Consider the following 15,291-nt stretch of genomic DNA (forward strand, 5'->3'; position numbering starts at 1 on the left):
GTCTGACGTATCCATGTGGGCGGCGGAGCTATTGCTCACTCAAGTCAAGGCCTGCGTGTTTGTGCTATAAGACATTTACGGAGCGCGTTGGTACCTCCAGCCGAGAAGTGGATCCTCTAAAGCACACATGACTCACAGAAAATACTGCAAGAAGAAAAACATTCAAAAGGGATTTTAGTCACACCAAAGGCAGTAATATGTTGATAGATAGTTAGTCTGTGTTATGTAAGATAGGTAGATGTATTATCGTCCTCTTCAGCTGGTTGTGACTTGTATATTGCGATTATTGGACTCTAAATGCAGTTTGTACCCCAGTTTGGACAAATTTTGGGCAGTGGCCAAGAGTCTCACCCTGTCTTTGAGGGAGAGTTCACACACCCTGATTTCGGCTTGTATTCGCAATTTTGTTCTTTCGTTCTCTACCCAAAACCCATGACCATAGATGAGAGCAGGAACGTAGATAGACCAGTAGACCAATAGCCTTGGCTCAACTCTTTCTTTACCATGACGCACCAGTACATCGCCGGACATTCATGAAGAAGACCCAAAGATACTTGAACTCCTCTGCTAGGGACAAGACCTCGTCCTTGACCCAGAAAAGACACTCTATACATTTTTCCAGAGACAACTGTCTGGGATTTGGAGGTGCTGTTCCAATGAAAGCTGAAGATTACAATCTGATGAAGCTAAGAGAACAACATCATCTGCAAAAAGTAGCAACCTGATCCTGATACCTCCAACATGGACCCCCTCAACACTTTAGCTGTACGTAGAAAGTCTGCCAATGAGGTTATGAACTGAATCAGTGACAAAGGGCAACCTAAATACAACTCTGACCAGAAATGATAGCAATGCAGACCAAGATCTGACACCGGTTGTAGAAGGACCAGAAGAAGATTGGTACTCCATAATCCCAAAGTACGACCCACAGGACTCCGAGAGGGACACAGCCAGACGTCTTCTCCAAATCCACAGAAACAAAATATGAACCGTCATTGCCCTGACAACTTGTGTTTTTTTGTTTGTTTTGTAGTTTGGGAAGATTTTGGTCTTGTAACTCTCCCATGAAGGCCATATTTGCCCATTTTCTTGATGCTGTTGTGGGTTCTTTTTGATCGCCTTCATAAGACATCAGTTTGTTTTTGGGGTCGGAGTGGACCTCTGGTATTCGGTAGAGGTATTAATACCCACAAATACTTGAGACTCGCTTTAAGGGCGTCTATAACTGTCTGTTAACACTTACAAACTGAAGACATTAATTCTTCATTAATTCTGCATTAATACATACAGTGGAAACTAATTCTAAGCTAGCTAGTTAGCTAGTGCTAAGACAGTTTCCCCCGAAGGTAGCGTCTACTGTAGAGGGGTCAAACTCATTTTAATTTTGGGCCTCATCAAGGTCACGAATGTCCTTAAAGGGCCGGTTGCGACAGAATGTAACAATTAAACTACTCGTTAAGAAACTATTAAAATATTATAGTGTGTTCGATTAGTACTCCTTAAAACATAAATAATTTTAGCATCTTTTCACATTTATGTAATTTGGCCCTATAGAAATGAAAACTAGTTTGATTTGACTTATAAAATAATGTTTAAGCACATAACTGTTATCAGTCTTTGTGACTCTCTCAAATCTAGAGGGCCATATAAATAGCTATGGTGGGCCGCATTTGGCCCACGAGCCTTTAGTTTGACACGAGTGGTGTAGATCGTGTTCCTTTGTATTTGATGATAGATAGATAGATAGATAGATAGATAGATAGATAGATAGATAGATAGATAGATAGATAGATAGATAGATAGATAGATAGATAGATAGATAGATAGATAGATAGATAGATAGATAGATAGATAGATAGATAGATAGATAGATAGATAGATAGATAGATAGATAGAATGAAGGCGCCTTCTTATTTCCTGCGATACATGCGCGCGCATAAGAGCCTTCTGATTCACGTGCGGAAAAACGTCTGGTGAGGGGTGGAGAGGAAGAAGAAGAAGAGAAGAAGAAGAAGTGACTTATGGGATGCGAAGTAGCCGGGCGGCTGAGTGGGTGACATCTACAGGAACCAGCTGAAGGAAGAGCGGGAAATAAAGGGTGGTGTAATAAATTAACTGGTTATACGGTTCATTTGGGGCGCAACGTGCAGGTTTGTGCACACCGCCATCGGATCCTGAGCGGAAGAAAAAGTTCAGATCCCACGGATCAGCGCGTGGGAGTGGGGAGCAGGTTCGAGCTCCGCTGCGTGTCTCGTCATGGCAGGTAATTCAGCCTGGAGCTGGGTTTCACCCCGTCCGGCCGCCGGTCTGCTGCTTGGTTCTGGTTCGCAACGACTCGTTTTATGTTGCGTGGGGGTAACGGAAGCTAACCAGCTAGCCAAAGTTAGCAGCGCTAACCCTTAGCTAGCCAGCAGAAACAAGTGTCACCCCACGGACTGGCTGCCTCTGCCGGCTAAAAATGAGCGGCCAGCTGCTGGCAGCAGATGATCGCCGGTAACCGTATCGCTGGGACTATTTTTGCAAGCTAACTGTCGCTTTAGCCGAGCTCTGCTGCAGTTCTTTCCGCTCTAACGGTTCATTGTCAAGAGTTGCGCTCCGGTCCGACCAACCAAAACATGAAACTGGGAGGTTTGCTTTGACTGGAAAATACGTGTTGGTTTCCACGGGATGCCTGGTTGTCCCTAAACACACCCCGGCTGCTGGCTTTGACGAGGCGAGGCGAGTTATGGCGTTAGCGCTGCTGGTGGGAATGTCGGCTACTTTCAGAGAGCCGGATCACTTGACTCGGATCACCCAGAAGAACCGTCTGTTCCTTTCACGACCACTTTAGAAGAGACGCACACGTGTAATTAAAGATATCATACTGTTCTCTAAAATGTGATTCTTGGGAGGGGCTGATGACGTCACGAAAGGCAAAATGAAATGCTTTATTTATCCCAAAGGAAAATTGGGGAAGATATCCAATATTTATCATAGGAGATGCTGTGTGAAGGACTGATCTCCAGTAGCAGTCAGTGTTCCAACCAATCTGAAAAAGCCACTGACTGAACACACGCAATGCTAATCCACCTCGGTTGCTTTTGCTGTTCCCCTTTAAATCTCCAATCAGCTTACATTAGTAAAAACAACAGCGGATGAGCAAATTTATTACTTATTTTATAGATTCTGATTTGGATTTAAAGGGCAATATCAATAATTTTTTCTGATTTTTCTTTCTCTCCTTTCATCACATGTCTGTTTTTACTTTCAGCATATTAACCATTAAAATTACACTTTAAAAGTCCGATCTAAAAGAGAAATTATGTTATTTTCAGCTCTCATTTCTTATTGCACTATTGATATCTTATGCAGCTCCAACTGTAAACTTCAGAGATTTAAATAAAATTATGATAATGATGTTGTTTTTCTGCCATTTAGCAGATAAAAATAATTTAGAAAATTGTAACTGACCTAAGAGAAGTTTAGTTTAGCGTGATTTAATGTCTCCTAAGTTAAATTAATTGGTATTTTTTTATAGTTGCTTCCATTTCTCAGTATAAATTCTGTGATTAAAACACGTGAAGAAGATTACCGTACCTGTTTGTAATATTTATTCCTGGATATTTGCTCTTATTCTGCAGTGGTACTGAAATCTGTTCATCTGTATACCTGAAAATCACTGATCCATCGTAGCGTCAAGTCCAAACAGGAATCTAATCTAAAAAAAAATACCTTCAGGGCTGTGAATATTTTACATGTAGATATTGATATCTACAAATATACATATATATGTAATTAATTAATGTTTTAAATCTTCCAAACATTTAGTGCTAAAATATATATTTATAAATTGCTTTTGAGCTGTAATATCTAAGCTTCTTGTCAATTTATTTGTGTTTTTTCAGCAGTGGTTGTTTCCTTATAGGACAGATCTAGATGAGACTGTTTTTCTTTAACAAAATAAAAGGCATTTTACGTTTAACCAGCTGTCATTCAAGCATATAAAGGAATGAAAGTAAAGCGATAATCCATAGTTTTTTGGGTTTTTTTTTAATTGCAGGATAATTGAGTGGCTTAAAGAAAATGTTTATCAACATTATCTGCGAGCTGCTCTTGAGAAATGAAAGAAAACTGAGCCCAGACATGCTCAGGTATGAGATCCTCACAGTGTTATAACCACAATTTCACAACTATGAAGTATTTCACTCTAAAAATATGCACAAATATATATTTCTGGCTTTAAAACAACAACAACAACAAATTTCTTTAGTTAAAAATTTAGATTAATCATTAGAAATATAACATGATATCAATAAAATGTACTCTAATTTTGACCTATAGAATAAACACACATTAAGTTTACCTGTAACTGATGAAAAATGTTTACAGTTTTCTAACTAATTCATCAAAACTTTTGCATTCCTTCCCACTGATAGTTTGTTTATGCGGTTCTGGCCCAAAAACAGAAGCTGGATCCGACATCATCATAAATGGTTCCAGTTCTCACGAGTCCATATTTATTTAATCAAAATGGAAGCAAAGTGTCTTCCTCAGCTGTTAAAACGTCATTAGAACGCCATACAGCAACCGTCTTCAGTCAGAGGCTTGTTCAGATGAGCTGTGAGACGGACTGCTACTGGAGATCCTTCCTGTAATAAGTGTTAACCGCAGGACTCTGACCAAAGTTGTGTCTGTTGGGTAATCGATGTCTTCAGTTTTTTATGATCTGGTGTTGAAATTAAAAATGAAGAGTTTCTTCTAAGTTTTACTGGACACACATGAATTGTGTGGATGTTAAATTTGTAAAATATTTAGACTTTTGTATCTTTTTTAGACAAGTTTTTGTGTTTTAAGGTTCAGTTTGCAGCAGTAGGTAAAGAGGATGTTTGTAAGCTTCTGCATCCTGTTTATTTATTGCTTACTTACTGATGAAACTTAAGCTTTTTTTAATTATTTTATTGACAAATTTGAAAATATTAGCAAGAAAATTACAAGGTGCAGTTTTTTAACTTATTATCAAATGCATTTATTATTTAAATTGGTATGTATTGATGCAATAAACCTGTAACATGATAGAAAAGTTTTTTTCCTTCTGAAAGGACCCGGAGGCGACATGCAGTGGTGCTTCTCCCAGGTGAAGGGAGCCATTGACGACGACGTAGCTGAAGGTACGATTTAAAATAATCCTTCGTACGACAACATTTTGCTCCAAATCTAATTGATTCTGCTTGGTTAGCATCTGGATATCGGAGCTCTTGATCCTTTATGTTGAAATGTTTCCTCCCCAAAGTTTATCTCTTAACCTGAAATCCCTAAATGTTTTTATAACAGGAAACCCTCCCTTATCTCCATTAGGGTTGGACTCGTCACTTACTGGTGCTGTTGGTTTCTAAACGGGGAAAATCCAAACTTTATGGAGTTCAGAGTTTTATGAAAATGACTTGAAATCTGAAGCTCAGATTTTAAACTGGTTTTTGGTATTAAGGGAACTTTAAGGATGCAGCTTTTATTAGGAGACAAATCTGAAATGTTTATTTAACAGGGCTGCAACTAACGGTTATTTTAGTAATCAAATACTTTGACGATTAATCAATTAGTATAATGATTAATTGATACATTGTTGTTGTTTTTTTAAATTGGCACATTCTTAAGATTTTTCATTTAACCACCTAACCCCTATTAAGTAGTATTGGAAACGCAATAAAAGATGCAAATAATTCCTTTTTTAAGAGGAAAATAAACATTTTATTGCCCAAAACGCAAAAACTGCATTTCTGTAGTGAACGGTCGCAGCTAAAAAAATACTTTTACATCAACATGTGAAAAGTTCAGCTCTTTCTACTTAAGTTAGCATTAATACAGTGTAGAGCTAATCTGGTGATTATTTTAGTGATAAAAGTTTTATTAATAGGAGTTTTTTGGGGGTTTTTTTTAACAGTATTTGAACAAAGTGAAGCTAAAATGGCAACTTTAGAAATTCTGGGTAAAACATCTACAGAAAGTTTTTTTAAAACATCTTAAATGAAAAACGTTAATATATTTTGTAGTTTTTCTTTAGTTTTCACGCTGCAGTTAGCGATTAATCGATTACTTAATTAGTTGATGATTAATACGATTAATTGTTCCAGCCCGAATATTTTATTTGACAAATCAGCACAAAATAGTTAAACTCTGACAGGTTTTCTTCTGTGGTTTTAAATTTATCTCCATCCATCATCCAATCAGCTCTGACCAGCTTCCCACAGCATGATGCAGCCGCCACCATGTTTCATGATAAAATACATCGAAGTTTAAGGAGACAACAAGACAAAATGTCTCTGCAAACTTTTATACACCCCGTTCTGGGCCTCCGGCAGCACAAAGGCCCCTCACTACAATCTAGTCGCTCATTGTCTTTCTGCTCCAGTGGACGTTAAAGTGTGTGTGTGTGTGGGGGGGGGGGGGGATGTATGTGTGTGTGTGTGTGTGTGTGTGTTTCAGTGTGAGGAGTCCAGGATATGAAAGACGGTTTGAGTAACTGGAGCGAAAATGAAACCGATCACGTTCCGTCCGCCCTCCTTCCCACCGACACAGACTGCTACTGCTGCGTTTAGTAACTAAATGTTTCCATTCTGATGTGTCGTTTCTCTGCCCAGCCGACATCATATCAACGGTTGAGTTCAACCACACGGGGGAGCTGCTCGCCACCGGAGACAAGGGCGGCCGCGTCGTCATCTTCCAGCAGGAAGTAGAAGTAAAGCCCTCCTAAATGTTCGGTGTGTTTTGGTTCTTTTTCCTTTGGATTAAATCGCGCTTCGTCTCATAAGTGTCCGTGTTTCTCCTGGCAGAACAAGAACCTGCCCCAGTTCAGGAGCGAGTACAACGTCTACAGCACCTTCCAGAGCCACGAGCCCGAGTTCGACTACCTGAAGAGTTTAGAAATCGAGGAGAAAATCAACAAGATCCGCTGGCTTCCCCAGAAGAACGCCGCTCAGTTCCTGTTGTCCACCAACGGTAAAGCTGCAGATTTTATCACCCAAACATTTCTCCTCTGCATTTTTCTGACCTGAACAAGGAGGAGAGTAAATAATAAACCTTCATATAGATATGCTAAAACCTGGATTTCTGTTTATTCTCAACTAGAAATTAACAATATATCGGCAAAAACATTGATATCATAATTGATATAATCATTATTTTGAATCTTTTTCTGGTTGTTTTTTTTTTCTATAGGTGTCGAAACCGTAGCGAAATATATATAATATAATGGTAAATATCAGTTATCAGCCATAACAACAAAATGCTAACATCGGATATTGATATCAACACAATCTAAAGGCAGAAATATTCAAATAATAGGAAAATTTTCTGTTTGTCTCGGATTTTAAATCATATTTACGAATAAACATGGTGCCGAAGTCCTTTGAATGGATTTTATACCTACATTTATTTTAGAAAATGTTTAAAAATACAAAAATAAAAAGGCTGTAACAACAAAACATGTTTGGAGCAGAATACTAAACGTTTTTCCCACGCTGACTGGTTTGAACTGTAAATATTTAACCAAATGAAGCTCCAAAAGTTTGAAAGCTTACTTTGACAATGTGTTTGAATTTGAAGTTTGTGAACTTTGAGTTTATTTTTTCTTCCTGCTGCAGATAAAACTATAAAATTGTGGAAAATAAGTGAAAGAGACAAGCGACCAGAAGGCTACAACCTGAAAGAGGAAGATGGCCGATACAGAGATCCCAACACGATCACGGCACTGCGGGTCGGTCAGAACCACACCTTGATGCTGCCATGATGCATTCAAAGAAAATCAGAGAGTTTTTATTAGTTTTTCTGCACATTTCAGTGTTTGAAAGTCGCTTTCCTGCTGCAGGTCCCGGTATTAATCCCCATGGACCTGATGGTGGAGGCCAGCCCTCGCCGGGTGTTCTCCAACGCTCACACCTACCACATCAACTCCGTCTCGGTCAACAGCGACGACGAGACCTACCTGTCTGCGGATGACCTGCGCATCAACCTGTGGAACCTGGAGATCACCGACCGCAGCTTCAGTATCCTCAAACACAACCTGAGAGACTTTATTTACATTTAGGTAACCCGATTTGGGACCAAAATCGCGACATTTGATACATTTTCAGCTGCTGCGTCACTGTGTCAAACGAGCCAAACCAATATAAAAATCTGTTCCACCCCTCGCCTGTGGTGGCGCTGCACTGAGAAATACTGAAGGAATCGACACAAAACCTCTGAAGAAGAGGCTGATCACAACTTTCTGCTTCATAAAATGTAAACAAAAGTGGAGAACTGTCAGATTTTAGCGGTTGAATGATTTAGCTGTTAATATACATAACTGGTTTGGGGTTAGCAGCTAAACCTAGCGACGCTCCTGCAGGCGCCATTACTGTGAGTCAGTGAGTCACGTCCGCAAGAGCTCCTATGCTTTATGAAATATTTCATGCTATTTGATGGTTATGAATATCGCTACGTTCTACAATCAAACGGGTCAGTCATTAGTCCAATTTCTGTCGTTTTTATTGAAGGGAAATGACGCTGATAAACTGTCAGGACGTCATACGCGTAGCACAAACTGACGGCTGCGTCTGTCAGGCAAGTATACACTGTCATTACCACATGCTTTAATTTCATTAGCAACATAAAATCATGACGTAAAAGTGAGATCGCCATATTATTACTATTATTATTAACAGCTGTATGACGTCCCGACTTTGCGGTTAGCTAGTCAGACCATCATCGAGGAACAGGAAGGCGAGTTTTCCACGGGCCGTGTTTCGTAGTTGACTGTAGCTACAGCTAGATCCTCTTTAAATACACTTTGAAACCATGACAACGGATGTATATCCATTTAGTTATCACCGAAAACAATTTATCGACTTATTTTTGTCAAATCTGGTCGCGTATGCTTAATTGACAGCTCCTGCAAATGTGGTGGACCTATTACTGCGCATGCGCACGCATGCGTACTCACTGCAAGTATGCTACTCTGACAGCGAATGCTAATCATACAGAACAGCCGGCTTCTTTTCTTTCTTTCTTTCTTTTTTAATTTTATTTATTCTATTGCTAATTTTCGCCTCCCAAAACGAACCGAACTTTCTAGACAACCGACCCGGAGTTGAATGAAAGCGGCTGGTGTGTGAATTGTTGGCGCTCCCTGACTGCGCGCTACCTCAGACATCGTTGACATCAAGCCGGCCAACATGGAGGAGCTGACCGAGGTGATAACGGCGGCGGAGTTTCATCCTCACCAGTGCAACACCTTCGTCTACAGCAGCAGCAAAGGGACAATCCGCCTCTGCGACATGCGGGCGTCGGCTCTCTGCGACAAGCACTCCAAGCGTGAGTTGGCTCCACGTTTCTAAGCAGAAAATTATAAAGGAAAACGATGCGAGTAAAATCAAAACGTCATCAATGAAAATAATAATAAAATATCAGATTAGAGTCTTAAGTAGGTAAATTCCCGGACATAAGAATTAGGGCCAGGCTGGGATTTTTATTTCTCTTAAATTATAAGAATAAAGTCACTTAATAGCTGAGTAGAGATTTTATGTTGCCAGAAGGGAATCGTATAATTACTTGAAAAAAGTTTTTTTGTTAGTTTTTAAGATCTGATGTAACCAACTCGATTTTTTTATATGAATAGTTATTTGAGCAATTCTTTAACTTCTGATGTGTTGAAAGATAAAGTATTTCCTCATCTGTAAACCGATACTAAAGTATAATTTCAAAAGATGCTCAGAATTCCTCACTTAAATTTTTTATTATTTTCCATGTAAGAGTTATAAGGTTACAACTTAGTTCTCCTAATTTTACATTATTCTTGTATTTTGACTTTTTCTCACATTATTCCAACTTTTCGTATCATTCCGACTTTTTTCCGTATGACTTTCTAATACGTCATTTCCTTATCATGACTTTTTCTTTTATCAATCTGCGTTTTTTTTCTTGTATTATTGACTTTATTCTTGTAATTTTCTGATATTTTGTCGCATTACTTTTTTCTCGTATAACTGTGACTTTTTTTTATTGTACCATTACAACTTTGTTATTGTATCATCATGAACTTTTTTCATATTTTATTTAGACTTTTTTCAACTTTATCCTCATAATATTGTGACTTTATCACCGTATTGTAAAAAGTTTTTTCTTGTATTATTGCGACTAATTCTTGTAATTTTATAACTTGTATTATTGACTTTTTTTTGGTATTATTCCAACTTTATTCACGTAATTTAATTTTCATGTAATTTTTCTTTAATATTCTGTCGTACTGGAACATTTTTGTCGAAACACTTTAATTTTTTGATCATTATATGGCTGAAAAATGGCCGACAGAGGCGACACTTGATGATTGAACTCGTCTTCCATGACATCCAAACATCTGAAACTCAAAAAACACATCTGAGTGAGTTAATTTGAGTTGGCACTAGGTTTTAATATTTTTATTGGAGCCAGTTGTTGTTCTGGTCAGCAGCACTGGAACCAACACGGTAACATGAGTTACTACAGTCCATTCGTGACGGTAATCGTTATTTCCCTCCTGTATTGACGGCCGGATGAAGTGAGGATCCCTCTGGTCACAGCTGGTCTCCTCCTTCTTCTTCTCTTCCAGTGTTTGAGGAGCCAGAAAACCCCAGCAACCGCTCCTTCTTCTCAGAGATCATATCGTCCATCTCAGACGTCAAGTTCAGTCACAACGGACGCTACCTGATGACCAGAGACTATTTATCTGTGAAGATCTGGGACCTGAACATGGAAAACCGGCCGGTGGAGACGTACCAGGTGAGCGCGCTGATGGTTGGATCTCCTTAGACTCTGATTGGCTCAAACTGAATTCTCTGAGACGTTTATCTATCCAAAAGTGGCCATAAACGTATTTTTACTCGAGGAAAATAAAAAAAATGTGCTGTCCAAGAAATTATGCAAGATTAAAAAAGAAGAAAAAAAAAACGAAGTACTGAGAAACTGATCAAAACATCAAATAATTATATTTAAATTTACTTCATGAGGTGGATCAAAATGTAAAGCTGTATGGAAGCTTTTGTATTTAATAGACCAAAATGAAAATAATTTATATAGATAACATAATTGTGTACAACACAGTATTAAGGACATGCTAGGTCATAATTGCAAAAATAAAATCAGAAAAAACATTTTCCCAAATCAGTTTCTTTCACTCTAAAATGTATAAAACTTGAATAATAACTAATATTATAATATTAGTTGTTATACTATTATAATAACAAATAATATTTGTCTTTATCTGGTGAATTTCCAGAAATTTTACTCAAGTAAAAGTAGCAGTGATTTATAATAAAATTACTAAAAGTACAGTGTGGTAAAAGTAAATGTTTTTCCAGTTACCCAAGTAAATGTAACTAGTTATTACTCAACTAATGTCAGTTAAAATAAAACGAACAAAAAACACATTTCAAGTCCCTCCTTGTAATTTTGCATAGCGGCCACTAGAGGTCAGGATAAACAATTTGTAAAGGACATTTGCGGTAAAAGACAAAAACAGTTCAGGTATCAGAGCTGTAGGGAGAAGTGATTCTTCTTCTTCTGCTTCACGGCTGTTTGGTTGAATCGTTTCAGGTTCATGAATATCTGAGGAACAAGCTTTGCTCGCTCTACGAAAACGACTGCATCTTCGACAAGTTCGAGTGCTGCTGGAACGGAAACGACAGGTAGGAGCACAACGGCCGTTATGACGCTCCAAGAATCCGTGACTAATCTGTCGCCGGTCGGGACACCCAGACGAGCTTTTTGTTTTCCCTCTGTGTCATCCGCTCAGACGTTGAGCCGATTTGAATGATTCCTCTGTTTGACGGGTTCAATTATCTCCACTCCCTGGATTAAAAACAGGTTCCAGGATTAATTTACAGAGGTGTACTGTAAGGCCATTGTAGATGGAAAAAAGAGTAGTACATTTCCAGCAAAAAAAGAGTCAGAAATATTGAGAATAATCTTAGAAAATGTTTAGAAAAACCAAGGAAATGTACAAGCTTGAAAAGTTGAAAAATTCCTAGAAAAAAAAAAGAAACTTTTTGAGATTGACCTAAATAAATTTTATGAAAAAACATGAAATTTCTGACTTTGAAAGGTTGAAAATTCCCCTGGAAAAAATGTGAAATTTTGAGCTTAAAAGTTGAAAGTTTCATAGGAAGGTAACTCAGCGATTATGAGATTAATCTCAGAACTTTCACAGAAAAAAAACATAAAAACTTCTGACCTTAAAAAGTCGGACTTTTCCTTGAAAAAATATGCTGGATTTTTTTTTTAGATTAATCTTAGAAATGTTCTAGAAAAAGCCAGAACATTTCTGAGCTTAAAAAGTTTAAAATTTGCTTGGAAAATAAATCTGTAATTTTGAGAATAATCTTTTAAATTTTATAGAAAAAACATGGAAAATTCTGAGTCAAACATCTTTTGAAACTCAAAAGTAAACATTTCTGATTTTTGAAACTCATTTGCAAATTTTTTTTTTTTCTTCAAATGTTCAGATATTAATCTCAAAAGTTCTGAGTTTTTTTGGTGGGATTTTACTCTTATTCAGTGTTTTTTGCACATTTGAATTAAAAGAAAAAGATAAATAATGCATCTCACGTATTCAGAGGAATTCAACGTTTAATTTTACTACATTTTTTATTTTCTATTTTCCTGTTCTATAACTTTTCAGTTTAAAAGTGAGAAGCATTTAATATACAGACAGAAATATTTTGATGTTAGCAAGACGTTCAGTTTAAATTTGATCATTTAGCAAAAAATAAGCAGTTATAAGTCTGATTCTTTATTTTCCAAATCCCTCTGGGAACCTTGTTGGTGCTCTTTGAAATCAACACCATAATGGTTTTTCTTCCACTAAACTTTCTTTCTCCACATACTCGTATAAAAATGTAAATTTTTTCAGTGTTTTCTGTTTGTTTTTTGTTGTCTCTGTCTCGCCCTCCTTCCCGTGGCAGCGTGGTGATGACCGGCTCCTACAACAACTTCTTCCGGATGTTCGAGCGCGGCCAGCGGCGGGACGCCACGCTGGAGGCGTCGCGGGAGAACAGCAAGCCGCTGCAGGTCCTCAAGCCGCGGAAGGTCTGCACGGGCGGCAAACGCAAGAAGGACGAGATCAGCGTGGACAGTTTGGACTTCAACAAGAAAATCCTCCACACCGCCTGGCATCCGCAGGACAACATCATTGCCGTGGCAACCACAAACAACCTCTACATATTCCAGGATAAAGTGAACTAACGGAGATGGAGGCCAGAGGGAGGGGAGTTTAACCTGCAGGATCGTCTGGAAGGAGCTCCGTGACCCCTGCGTGACCTTTTTGTGGACGGGAGTCTCCAGTCGTCCGCTGCCTTGTTAAAGTCGTGCCAATGTTTTTCCTTTCGCCTGCCGACCCGACCTTTACGTCTCATCCCGTCGTTTCTTCAGACTTTGACTAGACTTTTTTTTTAATAAACGGTCCCTCTGATTCTTTCTCTGGTAGAATTAAAACAGGTTTTTTTTTCTTCTGTCTCTCATGACGTTGTGGTGTTTACATTTCTAAAAGAAATCACATTTTTACTCATTTCCTTCATGATTTTAAAATCACAGGTTGTCCATGACTGAGCTACGACGGAGAATTAGGATCATAAGAAAAAAAGGAAAATAAAGAATTAAATTACAAGAATAAACTCAAACGAGAACAAAGCTGCAGTAATATATGAATAAAGTCGTAATAATACGAGAATTGTTGTAATGTTACAACCTTATCCTTGTAATACAATATTATTTTGACATTATTTTTGTAATGTAATTCTCGTAGTAGTGCGACTTTAATCTTATCACGACTATTCTCGCGCTCATACGACTATTTTTGCGTTAATACGACTTTATTCTCGCGTTATTATGACTTTATTCTTGCGTTAATACAACTTTATTCTCGTGTTATTACGACTTTATTCTCTTGTTATTACGACTTTAGTCTCACGTTAATAAGACTTTTATTCTCGCGTTAATACGACTTTATTCTTGAGTTATTACGACTTTAGTGGTATGACTATTCTGGCGTTAATACAACTTCATTCTCGAGTTATTACGACTAATCTAGTGGTATTATGACTTTATTCTTTTGTTATTACAACTTGTATTATTTTGACTATATTTCTATATTTCAATTTTTTTATAATATGAATTTATTCTCATATTACAACTTTGTTCTCACGAAACTATGACTTTATTCTTGTATTTTACGAGCTTATTCTAGTCTTATAGAGACTTTATTCTTTATATATTATGACTTTCTTGTTATTCGACTATACTCGTGATACTGTGCTATATCCTTGTATTTTTTTTTTATTTTATATTTTCTTGGCGTGTCCCTAATTCTCCGTCGTACTCTCCCAAACTCCAGAAGTTATTCTTTTATCTCCCTTCAAGATGGCCGTCTTTCTGCATCGGATCCTCTTCCTCTTTTTTTATCTTTACTTTTCTGTGTGCAACAGCAGTCGGGTGATAAAGAAAGGCTTTACAAATATGATATCGTTAATATTATGATTGTCATATTTATGTGAAATGCTGTTGAAAATGTCGCCGGTTGTTTTCCGTCACGCTTTGTGAAACAAAGCTGGACTTTTAGCTTCTTTTTCAGAGATCTTCAAGTTTCACACTGGACTCTTTCTGTGCACCAATCCAGTCCTCTGGAAGTCTGCGTTGTGCGACTGCGATTTGAAAACCGCAAAATTATTTGAGGCACTGAATAACTTATTTTAACCACTGAAAACATTACTGTAATTAGGATTTTTTTTTTTCAGGACACGGATTCCTCCAGTAATGTGGAATTATAATTTTACTCTGATGGTGGAAGGAAAAAGAAAAATAAAGGAATTATTTTGCATCGTTTTGGTTGAGTGACTTTGTTTCACCGTCTGTTTTTGTTTCAGTTAAGATGATGTTCAACATTTTATTATAATGATCCAGCTGAAAAGGAGAAAGTTTGATTTATTACACAAAAAGTGATAAATCTAGTGTTTTTTTTACCTTTCTGTTTGTTGATTATGGTTGAAAAATTCATAAAATTAAACATGACAAAATATCAATTAAAACAGAACAGATTTAATATGACCTTCAGTTATAAAAATTGGGATAAAACACAGAAAATAAGCTGATTAAGCATTTAGAGCTGTATCCAATGGAAAGGTTTGTGGAAGGAAAACATGTGGTAGATGAACATGAACTATTCTTTAGTGTGAATTAGCATGTAGAATTGGTGAGGTCTTAAAAAAAAAGTAGGTTACGTACTGAGATAAAACAGCATCCTCATGTCGCTGT

General features: G+C 37.6%; 1 protein-coding gene across 1 annotated transcript; it reads left to right on the forward strand.

Moving 5' to 3' along the window:
• The first annotated feature begins 1,968 nt into the window (after positions 1-1,968).
• On the forward strand, positions 1,969-14,857 carry LOC102236397 (serine/threonine-protein phosphatase 2A 55 kDa regulatory subunit B alpha isoform-like). Its single transcript, XM_023338770.1, has 10 exons — positions 1,969-2,263; positions 5,079-5,147; positions 6,615-6,712; positions 6,807-6,972; positions 7,617-7,729; positions 7,841-8,018; positions 9,160-9,324; positions 10,598-10,767; positions 11,581-11,672; positions 12,948-14,857. Exons 1-10 carry the CDS (start codon positions 2,257-2,259, stop codon positions 13,225-13,227), a joined length of 1,338 nt encoding a protein of 445 aa, XP_023194538.1. The 5' UTR covers positions 1,969-2,256; the 3' UTR covers positions 13,228-14,857.
• Positions 14,858-15,291: the final 434 nt, after the last annotated feature.

This window comes from Xiphophorus maculatus, chromosome 8, assembly GCF_002775205.1.
Source record: "Xiphophorus maculatus strain JP 163 A chromosome 8, X_maculatus-5.0-male, whole genome shotgun sequence".
Lineage (NCBI taxonomy): Eukaryota > Metazoa > Chordata > Actinopteri > Cyprinodontiformes > Poeciliidae > Xiphophorus > Xiphophorus maculatus.